Source organism: Cervus elaphus, chromosome 27 (assembly GCF_910594005.1).
Source record: "Cervus elaphus chromosome 27, mCerEla1.1, whole genome shotgun sequence".
NCBI classification, from domain to species: domain Eukaryota; kingdom Metazoa; phylum Chordata; class Mammalia; order Artiodactyla; family Cervidae; genus Cervus; species Cervus elaphus.
The window spans coordinates 40,701,843-40,720,384 of record NC_057841.1 but is presented as its reverse complement, the minus strand read 5'-3'; the positions used below and the strand labels follow the sequence as shown (position 1 = coordinate 40,720,384).

General features: G+C 44.7%; 1 protein-coding gene across 13 annotated transcripts in view; it reads left to right on the top strand.

Annotated features, from left to right (window-relative positions):
• The window catches only part of DLGAP1 (DLG associated protein 1), a 750,273-nt gene extending 733,461 nt beyond the window's left edge, over window positions 1-16,812 (top strand). For 5 of the 13 annotated variants that reach the window (XM_043888813.1, XM_043888810.1, XM_043888814.1 and 2 more), the window contains 3 exons: window positions 9,082-9,173; window positions 13,153-13,305; window positions 16,255-16,812. In XM_043888813.1, the coding sequence (XP_043744748.1) occupies window positions 9,082-9,173; window positions 13,153-13,305; window positions 16,255-16,464 (455 nt within the window). In that variant the 3' untranslated portion in view covers window positions 16,465-16,812. The remainder of the gene's footprint in view (window positions 1-9,081; window positions 9,174-13,152; window positions 13,306-16,254) is intronic. The other 8 variants (XM_043888818.1, XM_043888816.1, XM_043888819.1 and 5 more) reach the window with 5 other exon arrangements.
• The last annotated feature ends 1,730 nt before the right edge of the window (window positions 16,813-18,542 follow it).

Sequence of the window (18,542 nt, the reverse complement as noted above, 5' to 3'; positions counted from 1 at the left end):
GGGTGGGAGAAAGGATGATTCTAATCACACCTGCTTAATTTATCTTGTGGAGCCCAAGAATTATTCCATATTTTAAATATTTTTAAATGTTTAGTGAATGTGCTTAATGTCTCTGAATGGCCCACTTAAAAATGGTTGAAATGGTAGATCTTATGTATATTTCACCACACACACACAAAAATATCCCCCCTCCCCAAAAAATACTGTGCAGCAGCTGAAGGTACATGAGTCAGACTTGCTATCATCACATCCATACTTATTCATCATGCTTATAGGAATGTAAGTTAAATATCTTCCTAAATATCTTCCTAAATCAAAACACAGCATGTCTGAGGGGGAAAAAAAGAAGTTAGGAGCAGCACCCGTCTGCTCTGGGACCTCCCTGGAGGTCCAGTGATTAAGACTCTGTGCTTCCAGTGCAGAGGGTGTGGGTTTGATCCCTGGTTGGGGAACTAAGATCCCACAGACCGCATGGCACAGCCTCCCTCCCCCATAAAGAACTGACTGCTTAATGGGAAGCTGAGATTCAGATCTGGGGCCTGGGTTGGTTGCAATCATCCTCCTTTATAAGAGAGTTGAAGTAACAAAGTGATAGCTGCTCAACCATGTCCAGCTCTTTGTGACCCCATGAACGGTAGCCCTCCAGGCTCCACAGTCCATGGGATTTCCCAGGCAAGAATACTGGAGCGAGTAGCCGTTTCCTTCTCCAGGGGGTCTTCCTGATCCAGGGATCAAACCTGGGTCTCCTGTATTGCAGGAGGACTCTTTACCATCAGAGCCACCAGGGAAGCCCTGAAGGAAGAAAAAAAAAAGAGTCATCCAATTTGCAGTAATTATTCAGTGATCAGTCATTTTACCTTGCTATCATCCTAATTCTGACTGCTGCTTCCTAAGGATCTTGTTTGTGGCCTTCCAGGACTGGAAAACACTGCTTTCCCCAAAACTGGACAAATGTACTTAAGGAAGTCCAGAAAGAAAATAAACACTTACAATCACGGCTCTCCAAAAATCGAGCTATAAATTTTTCAGATGTGGGGAGCTATCCTTTTTCCTGATAAAATGAAAGCAGCGTAAAGACTTTGGTTCTTGGGTTAAACCTTCCTCCCTAACAGTTGATGGTAGGTTTCTGGCTCAATAACAGACTAAGAGAAATCTGCAGTGAGCAAGGGAGCCATAGCAGCTGACAGAATGTTCCCGCAGCTCTCAAAGTACACCGACCCGAGCTTGTCTCAGACAATGGGCCCTTGTGTGAAACAGCTGTCCCAGGGAGATGGTCCCTCACGCTGTTGGAGAGGGCCTGCATGTTACAGGGACCCGTCTGGTTTTATCTGACCAGGACGAAACGCCCAGATGGAGCGCAGGGCTCCCACCAGGAATGCAGTCCAGCACCACCGGCTCCAAACATGGGCTCGGGTTTCAGTGGCCCCAGGATGAAATATACTGGTTGATTGTGCTTGGAAATCTAGCTTTGCTTCCTGAACTGTGGACAATTTCTATGTGGAATTTTCAGGCTTTATCTGAAAGGAATGGATAAACCCAAAGCATGTGTGGGAGGGAGGCAGATTAGTAACACTTTCATTTTGCCTGGTAATAGCATCCCCTGTTAGTGAAACTTGGCCTTGAGTCCCCCAGAAGGCCTGGGAGCCTTGGCAGCGGACGTCCGGCTGGTAATGAAACCTGAAATGGGGTTTGCCAGGTTTCAGGTTGAGTTACAGTGGGGAAGCTGTGCACAGTCATCACCTCGACGGTTGATGGGTGCCATCCCAAGCTTGCTCTGCCCGGGCTGCCTGTGGCCTCTCTGCAGCCTGAAGACTGGTGGGTGGCAGGCACAGGAGCATGCTGTGATTTCTGCAGCTCAGCTGCCTCAAGCCTTGAGTGCTTCTAAGCAGGTAAGGTGGGTGCATCCTAGCTCCTTCCGGTTCAAGTCCCATCTTTCCTTTGACCTGACCTTCAAAAGGTCTCTCCCCACCTCCACGCCCGAACACACACATGCACATACACACACAGGCATACATGTTTTTTAAGGTCTGACCAACCTGAAATTAGTGACCACAAAGGAAGTGGCATTAATGAAAAGAAAACTGGGTGCAATGTGTCTTATGTTTAACCTTCCAGAATGCTGGGTGCATTTTGCTCTGCACAGTGCTGGGCACAAAGAGGAAGGTGTTGGTGCTGGTCTGGGCATCCTTTCGCAGGTGTGTTTTACTGGGAGTGATCTGAGGCTGAGAGGCTCAGAGACATGAAGGCCGGGAAAGGTAGAGATGGATAGAGGCAAGCAGGACCATGACTGGAAGCAGCTCTCCTGGTTCCTGGGCCAGCGCTGTTCTCAATATTCCAGACATCTCTACTCAACAGAGAGGCAGAGATTACAGAGAGAGGGCTTGCCTCATGGAGCACGATTCCCCATTGCTTTCTCTAACCATTTCTGTGGAAGATCATTGGAATGGACTTCAAATGCAGTCTTTAGTCCTTCCCAATTCCCAAGGGAAATGTCAACTCATTTAATCTCATCCCAGTTTCAAAGGCTCAAAAACTGTATCTGTCTGTGTGATGTAGATGCTGTTTCTAGTTCATGGCTGATGTAAATGGAGATATGGATGGGAACGTAAGCATCTTTTACAAGTAAGACTCCTGGAGTAAGAGTTGGGGAAAAATAAAATTAGCTGAGTGTTTGAAAAGTTGCTCTTTACAAACAAAATATTTCCCCCAGGGCTTAGCCCCATGGAAGCTCTGGTTTTAGTCCATGAGATCATTTCTACTTGAGAATTCTATTATTTGTTCATTAACCTTTAATAAATTCATCATTCTTTATTCATTTAAGTTTTGGCTCCTTTAAGAAAAAAAAAAAGTGCTCATGTTACATTCAGAGCAGCCGTTGTCAGCCAGGAATGAAACAGATCCATGTTTTCTCTGGAGACCTTTTATTGACAGCAGCTCTGGATCACAAACGTGTTTGAGAAACAGCTGGGCAGTTGGTTGGCAAAATTCTTTTCCACGTAAATAAAAACGTCTCCGCGTGGATAATCTGACTTGAAATCACACAGATTTTGGTCTGACAAATCCACATGACTTTGGAGTGAGTGGGTGGATCCACTCTTTTAAAACTTCATTTTTCCTCCTTACCCCTAAAGTCTAAAACACGGTGGTGGAAAAAAAAAATAAAAATAAAACATGGTGGCGGGGGCCAAGTGAGTAAAAAGAAGTCAAAAGTTGATTTCATCCAGAGACATGTTCAACTTTATCCCAAATGGCCTGGCTCTTCCAGCCAGAGTCAGCACAACTAGTGTGATAAACAGAAAACCAAGAGGAACAATCTTGCCTAGAAAATCCCATGGACAGAGGAGCCTGGTGGGCTACTGTCCATAGGGTTGCAAAGAGTCAGACATGACCGAAGCTTCTGAGCATACAAGAGGAACAATAACCCAACCAAGACTGTATTAGCTAATTAATTAATCAAGATTGTAATGAAAAAGTGGTGCTGGACATAGTAAAATCTTAAAGAAGTGGAATGCTTAAGGCCTGGAATCTTGCCATTAATTTTTCAGGTTAACATAAAGTTTACAGATGAGTCAGTTCACTTTGAAACTTACTCCTTCTACAGGATATCAGGAGTTACGTCAGCTCAGTCTATGCCATCAAGGGGCTCCTGGTCTGGTTAGAAAGCCAGACAAATGGATGATGCTGCAAAGAATTTGGAGAGGGCAGAGACAGATCTGTGCAGGGGAATTTGAGGTGCAAAGACAGGGAGAGGTTAAAGGGGTGGGGCCAGCAAGGAGCAGGGGCCAGTGAGTGGGGTCAGTGTGGGCCCAAGGCAGGAGGCACCCTCAGTTCAGTGTTTAGCCTGAGCACAGGCACTGTGGAGAGACCAGCTTTGGGAGATTGGGAGCCTAGGGCATCATAGGAGTGGGCAGAGGTGAGGCTAAACATGTGGCCCATTAAAAGGAGTTTCTTGCTTATCTTAGGGATGGTAGAGGAGCACAGAACAGTTTTATTAAGCATGAGAATTGTATGAGATAAGAATCTCTCCGGCTCCCTTTACAAAGCCAAACCTCCAAATTGGCATGGGAAGGGTGATGGAGCCTTGTAGCCCTCACTGTAAGCAACTAGGATCGCCTGAAGGGAATGTGGATCTGGGGACACAAATCCAAAGAGGTGTCGAGCAGGTGCTCAGACATGCTACACCAGGGGCTGCTATAACCCCAGTTACAAATTTGAGCAAAATAAACCCCTTTTACAGAATAGCTGAACCCAGGAGCATGGATGAGATCACTCGCAGGAGCCAAGGGAAGTAGACTCAGGACAGAGTTTTGTGTTCAGCATTCAGGAGGCAGAGGGAAGAGGGAAGCCAGGTCAGGACCAGAGAGCACTGTGAGTGCCCAGGGGGCTGAAATTCCCTTGTGCCAAATGCAGAGGTCCAGAAGTGGGGGCGGGCAGGGGGAGCCAGACTGCAGGGAGGCAGGACCACTGGGAGCTGAGGATGTAGAGAGCAAAGGAGTCTGCCCTTTGGAGAATCCAGCATCTAACAGGATGTATTCATATGCTCTGGCTGCCGTGACAAAATACCACCCGGTGGCCTGACCAACAGAAATTTCTTTTGTCACAGTTTTGTCGGCTAGAAGGCTGAGATCAAGGTGCCGATTTCTCCCGAGGCCTCTCCCGTTGGTTTGGTCTTCCCCCTGTGTGTATCTACGTCCTAACTCCACTGTCTTATAAGAACACCAGTTATGTTGGATGAGGCCTCACCTTAATGACCTTGCTTTAACTTAACTACAGATTTGAAGGCCATCTCCAAATACAGTCCCGATCAGAGGTTCTGGAGGTTAGAATTTGAACAGATGACTTTGGGGAGGACAGAAGTCAGCCCATAACAGGGGAGGAGAGGGATTTTATGTTAGCTAGAGGGGATCACAAGATGGGGGAGGACTTTCCCCTTAAGATGGGAGAGACTTGAGGTGGCTCCCAGGCCTCTCAGGTAAAGCTGTCAAGAGGGACTGAGATGGAAGAGCAACCAGGAGGGAGTGGGACCAAGAATACAGGGAGATGGGAAAGGTGGATGCGAAGAGCTGTTTAGCGCAGGGGTGCTTGTCAATCTTGGGCTGATTCCATCAGGAATGAATGGCAGTACTTCGCGCACCTGCCATCTCTGATGCTGGCCGCATCACTGCTCATCCATCATGCAAAACCTCCCCTCTTTAGAGTTTTAGGGCACCATGGGTGGGGGGGGGGGGGGGGCAAGTGTCAGGAGAGGCAGAACACTGAGAATATTCATGCCTGATTCCCTCTGTTTTCTTCATCTCATAGCAGACAAGGTTTTTGCTAAAGACAAGGGAGCAGGGATTCAGTTGCCAGTGAATGAGAGTCAGAAAAGGAGGGTCAGAGAGGGAGCAGACCAAGACCATCTCCGAGGACTAATGATCAGCAGCAAGAGACGCACTGAGTTTGGAGCCCTCGGATTTGAATGGCTCTAAATCATGTGGTGAAAGACAGTTCTGAAGGAAGGGAGGGCCCTGCACCCTGCAGGCCAGCAGGGCGTATCTGGTCTGCTCTGCACCTGAAGATGGACCTTGTTTGCCTGGAGCAACTGTGTCTCCCGGGGAGAATCTGATCTTTGATTTTGCAAGTCTCTTTTCTGCACAGGCTCCCACAGGGTGGTCTAGGCATCCTTGGTTAAGGTCCTGTCTCTCTGTGTGTCTCTGTCAGTCAGTTATCCACTGTTCTAGCTCTGATAGGTGGGGAGCTATGCCAAACTCTACAGATAGGGATGAAAATCTGGGGCCCTGAAGAATTGTTATGGATTCCTTATATACACAAAGACATGATTAAAGACATGATTCACCCACTCCTTGACACTTGTCTAGGTCTGCCTGCATGGCAGCGATCAAAAAAGAGGACATTCAATCAATCCACACTGTTGGGAAGAGAGTTTGGAGTGTGAAGATTCGCAAGAGAAATAATCCCCTGTTTGGGAATATGTCACCTTTTGTTTCCCTGGTGAATGACCAAGAATGTCGAAGGTATATAGGAGTTATAATTCCTGCTACACCCTAAGGATTTTCACACATAATTTCATTATATCTACAGTCTACAATCCTAGGAAGATAGTATTATGATCACTCGGCAGATAAAGAGAGCAGAGTCTGAGTACAATAAATGTTCCCAGGATCCGTAGCTGATAAATGGCATTTCAGACTCCAGCATCTGTGCTTTTTCTGGTATGTTACACAGAGGAAGTTAGACAGGCAAGGAAGCAGAACAGGTGAATTAGGTGTAGGCAGCTGGGTCTGGAAGGTATTCACCTAGCCTACCCACTGTAGAAACTTCACCACTGGTGGGACAGCCAGATTGACCCCTTTGAATTGATAGGTAGTGTCCAGGTTGAAGATATACAAAATATGTCTGTTCTGCCCTCTCTCTCTTTTTTTAAGAGCTGTGAGTTCCATTTAATTTTTTATGTATTTATTTTTGGCTGCTCTGGATCTCTGTTGCTCTGTGAGGGTTTTCTCTAGTGACGAGCATAGGCTCCTCTTCATTGTGGTGTTTGGGCTTCTCATTGCTGTGGCTTCTCTTGTTGTGGAGCATAGGTTCTAGGGTGTGTGGGCTTCAGTAGTTGCAGCACATGGGCTCAGCAGTGTGACGCACACAAACTTAGCTGCTCTGCAGCATGTGGAATTTTCCCAGACCAGAGATGGAACCTATGTCCCCTTCTTTGGCAGGTGGATTCTTATCCACTGCACCACCGGGGAAGTCCTCTGCTCTATTTCTGAGTTCTGACATGCTGATGGGGGAGCTGGCATAGTCAGGAAGCACTGGGAGTTTGATTGCTTCCAGTCCCAGTATTTCTAAGTGAATGAATGAGTTCTCAGACTCCCCATGGACTGTCCTTGGAGCAGCATTTATAGAGACGCCACATGTCTTTTCAGCCTCCTCTGGGCCTGTTTTGGCCTTGGCGTTGAGGGCCAGCCCAGTCCCTGCAAACTTAATTGCCACCACATACAGTAAAAAAAAAAAAAAAAGAAAAAAATGGGGCTTCCTCAGTGGCTCAGGTGGTAAAGAACCCACCTGCAATACAGGAGACCTGGGTTCGATCCCATTTTACGTATAAGAAAACAGAGATTAGGTGACCTGTCCAGAGCAATGGATGCTAAATTTTCCAGAGAGGACCCTCAGCCAGCTCAGAGCCTGACCCTTTAGCTTCTATGGTGCCCTGTTTCCCCATGTCCTTTCTGCTTTGGGGTGTTGAGAGATGGAGGGAGGTGACACTATGTATAAAATAGGTAACTGATGAGAACCTATTGCATAGCACAGGGAACTCTACTCAATTGCTTTTTGGTGATCTGAAATGGGAAGGAAATCTACAAAGGGGGATATATGTATATGTATGGCTGATTCACTTTGCTGTACCGCAGAAACTAGCACAATATTTTAAAGCAACTTTACTCCAATAAAATTTTTTAATTAAAAAAGAAAAGGGAGGAAGGCCTCACAGACATGATGGATCGATTAAAGAGGAAAATGCAACCATCCCCAAATATTATAAAAGCAGATAGATTGAAAAAACCCAACATTTAGGCCTGAAGAATTGTGCCAGATGCTCTCAAGGAGGACCCCAGCTCTCCCTAGGGAGGTGGTCTCTGCACTTCAGCCTCCCGGCATGACTGGTGACTTCCCAAGTCCAGAGATGCCCTGGTTACGTGTGTGTGCGTGCTCAGTCACTTCAGTTGTGTCTCTTTGTGACTCTACGGACTGTAGTCTGCCTGGCTCCTCTGTCCATGGGGATTCTCCAGGCAAGAATACTGCAGTGGGTTGCCGTGCCCTCTTCCAGAGGATCTTCCTGACCCAGAAGCGTGTGTGAAGTATTTGGGTAGAGACCAGTGGTGGCCCGCCGGAACTATTATCCAGCCTGGTAGCCTTAAACTAACAGAGAAGCAATTGACCAGGAAACCCTGAGCCAAAGGACATTGCTTGTCCTTCTGTTGTCTTCTCAGTCTTTGTGGGGAATGGGGTCAAGAAAAGGAGATCTAATTCCACTCTGAGTCTCAGGCATGGTAAAGTCAGAACAAAACTACAGCAGCAAAAATGTTGCTGCAGTGCCATAAAATCCCTCCCCCCCGCCCCCCCCCCCCCCCCGGCCCCAGTGAAGAAATTCAAGAGGGCAAGCGCCCCTGGGAGGCCCGCCTGCTCTGTTTTTCTCTGCGGCCGCCGTCTCTCCTTCCTTCCTGCCCGGTGGCGGTGGCGGGTGGCCGGGCTCCAGCCGCGCAGTCCCCATCAGGCGGAGCGAGCGCCTCTGGGATAATCCGGAGCTTGGGATGCTCAGAGATGCTCAGGGATGCTCAGCTCGCCCACTGCTGGAAGGTTCTCCCCTTCGACTTCACTCAAGGCAGGAAGTAGCTTGCAAAGGGGAGGATTTTCAGCACAGACCACAGGGAATTAAACCTCTCTGAACAATAACGTTGGTCCGTGGAGTGTAAAAGCTGGGACAGTGCGGGCGTTCCCTAGGCAACGGGCTGAAAATGTTCGCTCTTTACAAAATCTTTCAATTGGCCAGGCTCGCTCTTTCCTGACAGTCCCAGTGGCTGAGCTCTGGGAAAATAAGGAAGGCTGTGGATGGGATTTGGTGAGTGCCATGAGATCCCTACCCGCCTGCAAGTCAGGGCTGCTTTCCTTGTGTTGGGTTTCGGATTAGAAAAACAAGCTAGCAGACCATGACTGCTGACACAAATACATCCCTAACCGGACTGGTAAACACTGGAAATTCATCCTTGCAGTAAAAGGGAAAAAACAAAGCAGAAGTATTTGCCTCCTCTCCTGATAACATCCAGGGCTGTGATGGAAAACTCCGTTATCCCTAAGAAAGATGCCTGGTGAGCATGTGGGTTTTTCCAAGCTGGCTTTCTACTTTAACTCCGGAGTCCCTGTTGCATAGACGCGCAGGGGACGGCACGACCTGGCTGTGTGCGTGTGCGCGCCGTGCAGTCTGCATGCGGTCTCCTCCAATTACTACAGAGCAACTTCCTCTGCTTTGCCAGACTAAGTCTCAACAATGAGACATGTGTAAACTTCTTGTCTGTTTGCTTTTTTCAGTTCTAGGGAAAATCCGAACCGCAGTGGGCAGTGCCCAACTTCTTATGGCCCAGAAATTCTACCAGTTCAGAGAACTGTGTGAAGAAAACCTGGTAAGTATCTTTCCCTGTCAATACTAGTTTTCCCTGCTCCTCCCCGTGAGAACACGTGGTCAAGACCAGTCCAACTGAAGTAGAACCAAGCCAGGGCTCACTGGACTCTCTTAACCTGAAAGAGAGAATTTTTCCGATGAATCATATATTTCCTGCTTTTCTTAAAATTAAAAATATTTATCTTTTAAAATAATATAAAATATTAAATTATCTTCGAAGAAAGAATCCAATCAAGTTATCAAGTTAAAACTCCATTTCCTTTTTTTTTTTTTTTTTTTCTGGTTGCTGAATATTTTCTATTTTCCTGGCCTCCTGATTTTATTATTCTTACCCAATTGGAGCAGCCTATTTCAAAAATAATATTTCAGAAAAAAATCATTTTGGATAATGAGTTTCTTTCTGAAGTAGCCATTGGGTCCTTTTTCCTTATCAGAGTGCTCTGTTTTAATTCAAGAACTGGAGGTGGAATGTGTCAGAAAGTGTAGATTTGATCTCCATGAGAACAACGAATCATTCATCTTTCTTGAATACACAGAAATGAAATAAAGCAGAACAGACAAAACCTGTATTAGCAGCAACAACATTTTAAAAAAACTGTCAGCAAAATGCAAGGCCAAGAGCTTCCTCACATTTTTTTTTTTTAAATTCTGCCATCTCCACAAGTGTCATTCCACAAAAATATCTTTTATTGGCCAATCAATGATCAAGCTGCATCTGTGTGCTCAGTCGCTCAGTTGTGTCCAACTCTTTGTGACCCTATAGACTGTAGCCTGCCAGGCTCCTCTGTCCATGAGATTCTCCAGGCAAGAATACGGGAGTGGATGGCCATTTCCTCCTCCAGAGGATACCCCCGACCCACGGGTGGAAACTGCATCTAAAATAAAGAAAATAAAAAGCAATTCTTTTAATCTTCTGGAAAGTTCAAAACACAATCATTTGTGATCTGATTGACCCAAACGATGATTTTTTTTTTTTTTTTAGCGTTCTAACCACATCTTGTTAACAAGGACAAATACAGACTGAATGGGATTTGTCTAGACAAGACTCAACCAAGAGCAGATATAAAGTCTGCACAAGTCAGTGCTCTTGTCCCCCTTCACCAGGCTTTTCTTTCTGAAACCTCTCTTTCCTGCCTCCTCACCCCCAACCCCCACACCTATAGTTTGTTTTCCCCTTCCTCAGCAAAAATGACCTGGCCCTTCTTTCACCTTCTCAGAAATTATATTCTGAATTATGAGATAATATATATTAGTAAATGTGTTGATCAGTGATTTAACAAATATTTTATTGAGCTTCACTATGTGTCAGGTACAGAATTCCTTCTAATTTGTAAACTTGCTCACATATCTCAGATCTTAATTCATATGATTCTTTAACTCTTTAAAAAGTTCATATAAAGCCATATTTCTCAAACTGGCCCTCCTTATCTTTCTCATCCTCTATCACCTCTGACCTCCAAGTGACCTGATTCAGCCTGAGGCAGGTTTCACAACTACTTCTTGTGCTGGGTGTCACAGGAGCCACTGATTAAGGGACTGGCTGAGCACCCAGACTCTTTCTCTCTGCTTCCCCATTCATCCCTTGGATGATGAGGGGGCAAAGAGATTCTTGGTGGGAAAGGAACAAATTTCCCGTGTTACTACAGAGTTAAATGCTATCATTCTATCTATTAATGCACTAACAGAGTTTAACAACAGGGCTTGTGACCTAGAAGGCTTTAGTGAACTTCAAGGTATGAGCAACTTAGCTTTTAATTACAAATAAGATAAGGTAATATATTGTGAGATCATAAAACTCCAGTTGACAAGTACTTTGTCAGTTATTATCTGTCTATTCTGAACCTAGATATTAAGAAACATTCTAGTTTACTCTATCAAATGCTACAGAGAAGCCCTCTTGTTAATTCAGCTGTCACTGGAATAGAGTTTAACAGTGAACCAAATACTTACAAATTTTAGAATTTATTTATTCCAATGAACTATGGGTAGTTTTAAAAGTATAAGTTTATAAATACATTCTTGTATTTATTTTGAAGTCAGACCAATAATACTCATCCATCAAAAGGCTTAAAATCATTTTTTCCAGTCTATTTACTTTGATGGTCACTGACCCTGTGCTTTCTGAAATTCTGATGATGTCATTTCTTTAGGGTTGTTTTAAAAGTAAGAACGGGCCTCAAGTTATTATATGGCATGAGATTTCACTGTCTTTCCAATTGCCTGGGATACCCAGAGGTAGCCAAATGGAACCTCAATAGAAACCTCTGATAAGTATGAGCCCCAGCTATCTGCCCATGAATACCTTTAGCGATTGTTGCTGATAGTAATACCTTCAGTCTCTTAGTTATGGTTTTTCTGTCTCAGATCATATAAATTAGTGGTTCCTACTCACTAGTGTTTGTCAGGGTTATGTGAATGAGGGCAAAGAAAGTCAATCCAGACATCAAAGAATGTTTAATATTATCTAGCAAATGCACAGAAATCTATGTGTTTGTACAGACAAGTGTTCTCACATTTGCCGTATTACGTTATGGTCAATTTAAAACCAATTCATTTCCAAATGATTATGTCCAAGTACTTATATGATAAAATGTCTTCCTATTAGAAATATCTTAATTGTTAAACACACAATACTTTGAAAATCTAATTCTTTTATTACTTATCACTTGTTTGCCCTATTATTTCACTCAACGTAAGTATTAAAATGAATCTTACTTTAGATTCCTTATCTGTTCTCTGAGTATGTTGGATGCCATGGAGTCAAATACTGACTCTAATAACAATGGAGTGTATTTTTTGGTAATATGGTATTTTCATTCAAATATAGTTTTAAATGCATTTTGGCATACATCACACATTCTGGGTTTTTTCCAAATGTTTAGGCGCCCCACCATACCATGCTGATAGATGCTGTATTACAAAAGAATTTTACCTTGACATTGAGAATAAGTGACTCAAATGTATCTAAAATGATTATATAGAATTATCATTTGTAGTGGAATCTTTTTTCTTTTTTTAAAAGCCAAATTCATAGAGTATAAAAGTGTTTGCCAAGGGCTCAGGGGTAGGGGAAATGAAGGGGGCATTGGTAAAATGATACAGATTTTCAGCTATAAAATGAATGAGGTCTGAGGACCTAATTAGAACATGGTGACTATGGTTGATAACACTGTATTGTCTAACTGAGCTTTGCTAAGAAAGAGTAGAAGATAAATGTTCTCTCACACACACACAAAAAACGATAAAGATGCGAGGTGATGATGTGCTGCTTAACTCGATGGGGAAGTCCTTACGCAGGGTGTGTCTATATCAAATCATCACATGGTACATCCTAAATATCTTATAATCTTATTTGTCAATTAGTCCTTAATAAAAGTGAATATATGGATATATATATATATAAAATGTATGCACATATGCTCAGTCACTCAGTCGTGTCCGACTCTTTCAGACCCAATGGACTGTAGCCTGCCAAGCTTCTCTGTCCATGGGATTCTCCAGGCAAGAATACTGGAGTGCGTTGTCATGCCCTCCTCCAGGAGGTCTTCCCCATCCAGGGATCGAACCCTTGTCTCTTATGTGTCCTGCCGAGGCAGGTGGGTTCTTTACCGCTAGTGCCACCTGGGACGCCCCATAAAACATATATACATATAACTATAAAATATAAAATAAACAAATAAAAGTACCATCAGTGAGGAGGGCATGGCAACCCACTCCAGTATTCTTGCTCGGAGAATCCCCATGGACAGAGGAGTCTGGCAGGCTACAATCCATGGTGTCGCAAAGAGTCGGATACGACTGAGTGACTAAGCACAGCACAGCACAGTACCATCACTAACTTCACTTTTCTCTCCTGTCTGAAAACTAAAAGGAACTCATCCACCTTTTGTTATTTGAAGTATTTGAAAGTGCCGCGTTGATCCTGGGCTTGTCACAAACATTGCTTCTAAAGCGTGACTGTTTTTCTTTCTCTTGCACAGAATCCCAATGCTCATCCAAGGCCCACCTCTCAGGATCTGGCGGGGTTCTGGGACATGCTGCAGTTGTCCATAGAAAACATTAGTATGAAATTTGATGAACTTCATCAGTTAAAGGCCAATAATTGGAAACAGATGGATCCTCTTGACAAGAAGGTAGAACAATGTAGATTTTGTATGGTTCATTTAAAAACCTGCACAAACCCTGGACAGTCTAAATAGGCTTCTGCTCAGTCTTGCTGTTTACAATGTGAAATGGAGCTGAAATCATATTAATTTCATTGTAATGACAATGTTTACATAGTAATCATTTGGGATATTATCTGTAATATGTTTCAGGCATATTTTTAAAGAAAAACCTGTCTGTGAATTGGAAAATGGGAATGTGGCTATTTTTTTTTTGTTAATTAAACTTTAAGTTAAACCATTTTAGTCACTGGAAGGAACTGCCTCCATTTTGCTTTTTAAACTAAAATAAATGACATCTTCAGTGCATGATTACATAGAGCAAGAGTTCAACTTCCTTACACCCCTAGAACGTGTTTCCGAGAAAATAGGAAGCCCTGCAAACTAACCGACTTTGATAATCATTTCATAAATATAGTAATAAAGAAACCACTGTTGTTCAAGTCTAAAAATATACACACCGTATAGTTTCACAGTAATCATAAATGTTGGGATCTTTTTTTTAAAAAAAAAAAAAGGTTTTACCTTTGGTTGATTTGCCTTGGGGGAGTATTGCTCACTGGGTTCCTCATGCAAGAGCTTAGAAATAAAGACTCAAATTCTTTTACTTGAATTAATAAACTGCAGTTTTCACATTTGATCACGGTGGCTCCACCAGGCTTGCCCAGGTATCCAATGTCCACCCTCTTAGGCTGACCGGAGAGGCATGACATTTTTAACCCTTTGCTTTCCTACAGCCTGAGTTCAAATGATTCTGAGAGGTTCAACTTCTGGAGTCAGGCACAGCCATTTCTGTGATGCCTTTTCCTGATCCTTTCACCTATCAGTCCAGTCCATTCTGCTGCTGCCCATCATAATATCAGAGTTCTTGGAGTCCCTGGGCTCCCAGGAGAAATCTAGTGCTAAGGGCTGGTGCATAATTGAAGGGGCCACCACGCTCATCACTGTCCCTCATCTCTAATTCGGTCACCATCCACCTGGCGGGTTTTGGTATGAAACATCAAAGTACCATTGATGCCTGTGTGGCCTCTCACTGGGGTAGCCAAACATTTGCATTCATTCTAGTTTTCTTTAATCTGGGTTTAAAACTGTCTGCTAAACAAGTTTTTAAATTGGTCTGGTTTTAAGAAAACATTACAGATGTACACACATACTGGTAACTGATTTTCTAGAGCTGATCCATCTAATTTCTCATTCATCAATTTTTTTAAATTGTTGTTAAAAAAAAATAAACTATGCAAGGAAAGGAAAATATGACTAAAAAGTTTTCAACAATCGTACTTTCTAAAGTATCTACTGAGTGACCCAATCATGAAGAATTTAAATGTCCAAAAGGAGTGAAGCTAAGAATTGATATATGGTACCTAGTGACAGTTATACGGTAAATCATTATTAACTTGATTTCTAAATCTTCATGCATGGTATCTGTGATCAGAGCTTTGCATCACCCCATGAACTGGAGGGGAAACAATGAACAAATGCAATCAGAGTTGCTGGAATACGGTTTGCACTCTGTGCTTCCTTTTTTTTAATCCACTCGAGACTCCACCGTAAACAACCTGCGGGCAACTCCACTGCAGTAAGGGTAACTAGGCACTTCACGAAGGCCAGCAAAAGAGGGACACAGAGAGTGCCCTTTGGAGAATCATGGAATCCATATTTTAAGATACTTGTCACATTTAGGTTTATGAAAATTTAAGGCATTTTATTAAAAGATGAAATCATCAGATTCACATGGACCTTTTTGCAGCCTGAAAACTCACTATCTTTTTCCTAAAAATCCTTTGTGATGTAGATTCCCTTTCCCACTGTATTTTCTTTTTTCCAGTCCAAGCGATGAATGATTTTTGTTTCTGCAGTGGCATTTAAAAATAGCCCACCGTTTTCTAGTTTGCTGCTGCTGGGGGTGTGGGGGTGGGGGGGAGGGGAGCGGGGATGAACTCTTTCAGTCTTGTGTTCAGATGTCCTGGCACAATGTCTGTGCCTATGATGAAACAGCCTTCAGGGCCATCAAGGTCACCCCGAGGCCCTTAATTCGTAATGGTCCAGCAGGATGTTTTAGGAGCTGACTCCACATCCCCAAGGGTAGGAACTGTCCAAGTCCTCCCTCCAGGGTGACCCTGCCCGGTACATCTCTGTGTGTCTGTGTGTGATGTGTAAATGGGTAGAAGTCACTGGGACACCAGCAAAGCTAAACGAACACAGTTTTAACAATCGCTTCTTCCTCGTTTGGCTGTTTAGGTTTGGGTGGGCTCGGGGGAGAGGGCAGGGATGTTTTTAAACTCTGAACCCAGCTGGTACCCACACGCTGCCGCCCTGCTTAGAGGGGGTGCAGAATCTAAGAGGCGACCGCTGCCCCCTCCTTCCCATCTCTGGCATCCGGAAGAGTCTGGAGTCTCCAGAGAAAAACCACAGTAAATATGCTGGAAGCTGCAGCCTTTAGGTGTGAGGGGCAGGGGGTGGGGGCTGGTTAGATTTTAAATACCCATATCCTTCCCTTGGAGAGACTAGTTCTGCCCTCCAGCTTTACCCTTGGCCTTAAACTTCCCAGTATTTTTCTTACCCTCATGCATCTTTTTGAAAACCCAAGCCAGAATACTAAAGAAAAAAATATATACATTTTATGTGCTCAGTCGTTCAGTCATGTCTGACTCTTTGAGACTCCATGGACTGTGGCCCGCCAGGCTCCTCTGTCCATGAGGTTCAACAGGCAAGAATACTGGAGTGGGTTGCCATTTCCTTCTCCAATACATATATATATATATATGTAAATATGTATACGGTGTGCAGATCAGAACTAACTTAACCACCCTTAGGCTTAAAAAGAAAGAAATGTGTGCTAACTACTGACCTATCCCAGTTTTCCCCAAGCTTGTCCTGAGAAGCTGTGTAATGTCATGAACCTTCTGCTTTGATCAGGAGCGAAGGGCCCCTCCTCCAGTGCCCAAGAAGCCGGCGAAGGGCCCCGCGCCGCTGATCCGGGAGCGCTCGCTGGAGAGCTCGCAGCGCCAGGAGGCCCGCAAGCGCCTGATGGCCGCCAAGCGCGCCGCGTCCGTCCGTCAGAACTCGGCCACCGAGAGCGCCGAGAGCATCGAGATCTACATCCCCGAGGCGCAGACCCGGCTTTGAGGCCCCGGCCGCCGCGCCCCCGCCGCCGCCGCCGCCGCCGCCGCTGCCGCCTCCTCCCCGGCGCCTGCCCACCCGCGTAGACGCGGCCCCTCTCTAGGTCACCCGCCATCCATCCTCCGTCCTCCTCGAGCTAGTCCGTCCCTAGATTCCAGCAATATCCAACCGTAGGGTATCTCAGACATCCAGGATCCCGCCGGGGGTGGGGAAGGGGGGGGGTCCCTAGGGACCTCGCCGTCTTCCACGCGAAAGAAACTAGGGCTCCGATCCCCTTGATTTCCCAGACACGCTTCCTATTTGGGGCGAGCAGATTGGAGCGCTTGATGTCCAGCCTCAGACATCACACCCTGTCACCAGAGTCCAGGAGTGACGCACCGAGAGGGGACGAAGAGGGGCTGGGCGCGGGGGGACCAGGATGTGTGGTGGGTGGGGGAGAGAAGCAAAGTCTGCAGGTGCCCGGGGGGGAGGGGTGGGGTGCGGGTACCTGCGTCGCTCACAGCTGCACAAACTGCCTCACTGTTGTGTCATCAGTCACTGCTTCAAATGTCTCACTCAGCAGAAGATTGTCAATTTGATCTTTCAGGGACATCCATCTATTCCGAAAGGCAATAAAATGAAGACAGGAAAGGCAAGACCAAGGAAGCACTGCTAGCTTAAGAGACTACATAAGGGATTTTTTTCTTTTGTCCTATTCTTAAGACAATTTAGACCTGAAGTGTTTTCTCAACTTTTCTTGTACTATGTATATTATATTGTTGTGGTGGTGGTGGGCGGGGGGAGGTCTTTACAGGGGAAAGTGTTGGTTCCATTACTTTGTTAGTGTCCATCTTGGGGAGGGGGGGAGCCTACCTAATTACACAGATAGAAGTACATCTCTGCTTACCAAGTGCTGTAAATGGCAGCCGGCCTGCTTTCGGAGAAGAGTCGGGATTTTCCCATCATCCCCTTCGAATGCTACACATTCGGTCTCTTTTAACCCAGTAGTTCATAGGGCAGACATTTGTCTCCATCAGTCTTTCCTCACTGCTCCAGAGTCCTATCACACCCCTGTATCAGGATTTTGTCCTATGTCAAACCCATCAAATAAGCTTTCTGTCCCAGTAGACGTGCTGTCTCATTTCAAAGAGCAGCCATTCATCTTGAGGTCCCAAGTAGAGAGAAAAGAAATTTGACCTGCAAGGTTCAGCAGCCATGTGGAGGGGGATAGCATTGTGGTTCCTAAGTACTGAAGAGACCCAGGGATTTGGCAGAGAAGGTTGATTTCTGTTTTTAGTCATGATGGATGGCATATGACCTTTGCGGCCAGCTGACGTTATCTTTAAATGCCCTTACTCCTAGCAGTTTAAACACTTAGAATAAGGTGATCTTACATGATCACTGGCATTTTATCCAGCTCCCTAAAGTGTTAGATATTACCATTGAAAAATGAAAGACTTTTAAAATGATATATCAGATACACTTGCACCAGAGACGCTTTTAAAAAAAATACACTCTCATAGCCAGGTGCTAATTTTATTTTAAAAATTAAGAGAAGTGATGGGTTCTGGCAACAACTATTTTCATGGACATATTCTAAAACCACTAGAGAATTCGCTACCTCTCAGAGCCATTGATGCTTTGAGCTATCTTTATAAACAGGGCACAAATGTTTACTGCTGTGGTTTACAAGAAAAGGGCTACTAACTTATTAAAAAACAAACCAACTTTTAACTAGAGTGGACAAAGCACCTTTGAGTACTTTGTAAAATTGGAGCAGATAGAGAATTTAAGCTTCAAGTATTTTCTGGTTTTAAAAGAATACACGTTTTCCTTACTCTGTAGCAGCCGGGGAAGGTCACGAAAAGTTTGTATCAGGTAAGGCCAACTGCCAGCTTGGGTAGCCTATGGTCATGTTCAGCCATGACAATGACTCAGAACTCACAGACTAACGTGAAGGAAACAGCATCCATTTGAAGACCCATGTTCCCATCCACAGCTCTGTGCCCTGAGGGAGAGATAAGATTTGGATGGAGAAATAGATTTCTAAAGATCATCCTACAATATTTTCTTTGGAAACTGGTTTAGCCCAGGATATTTTAAGA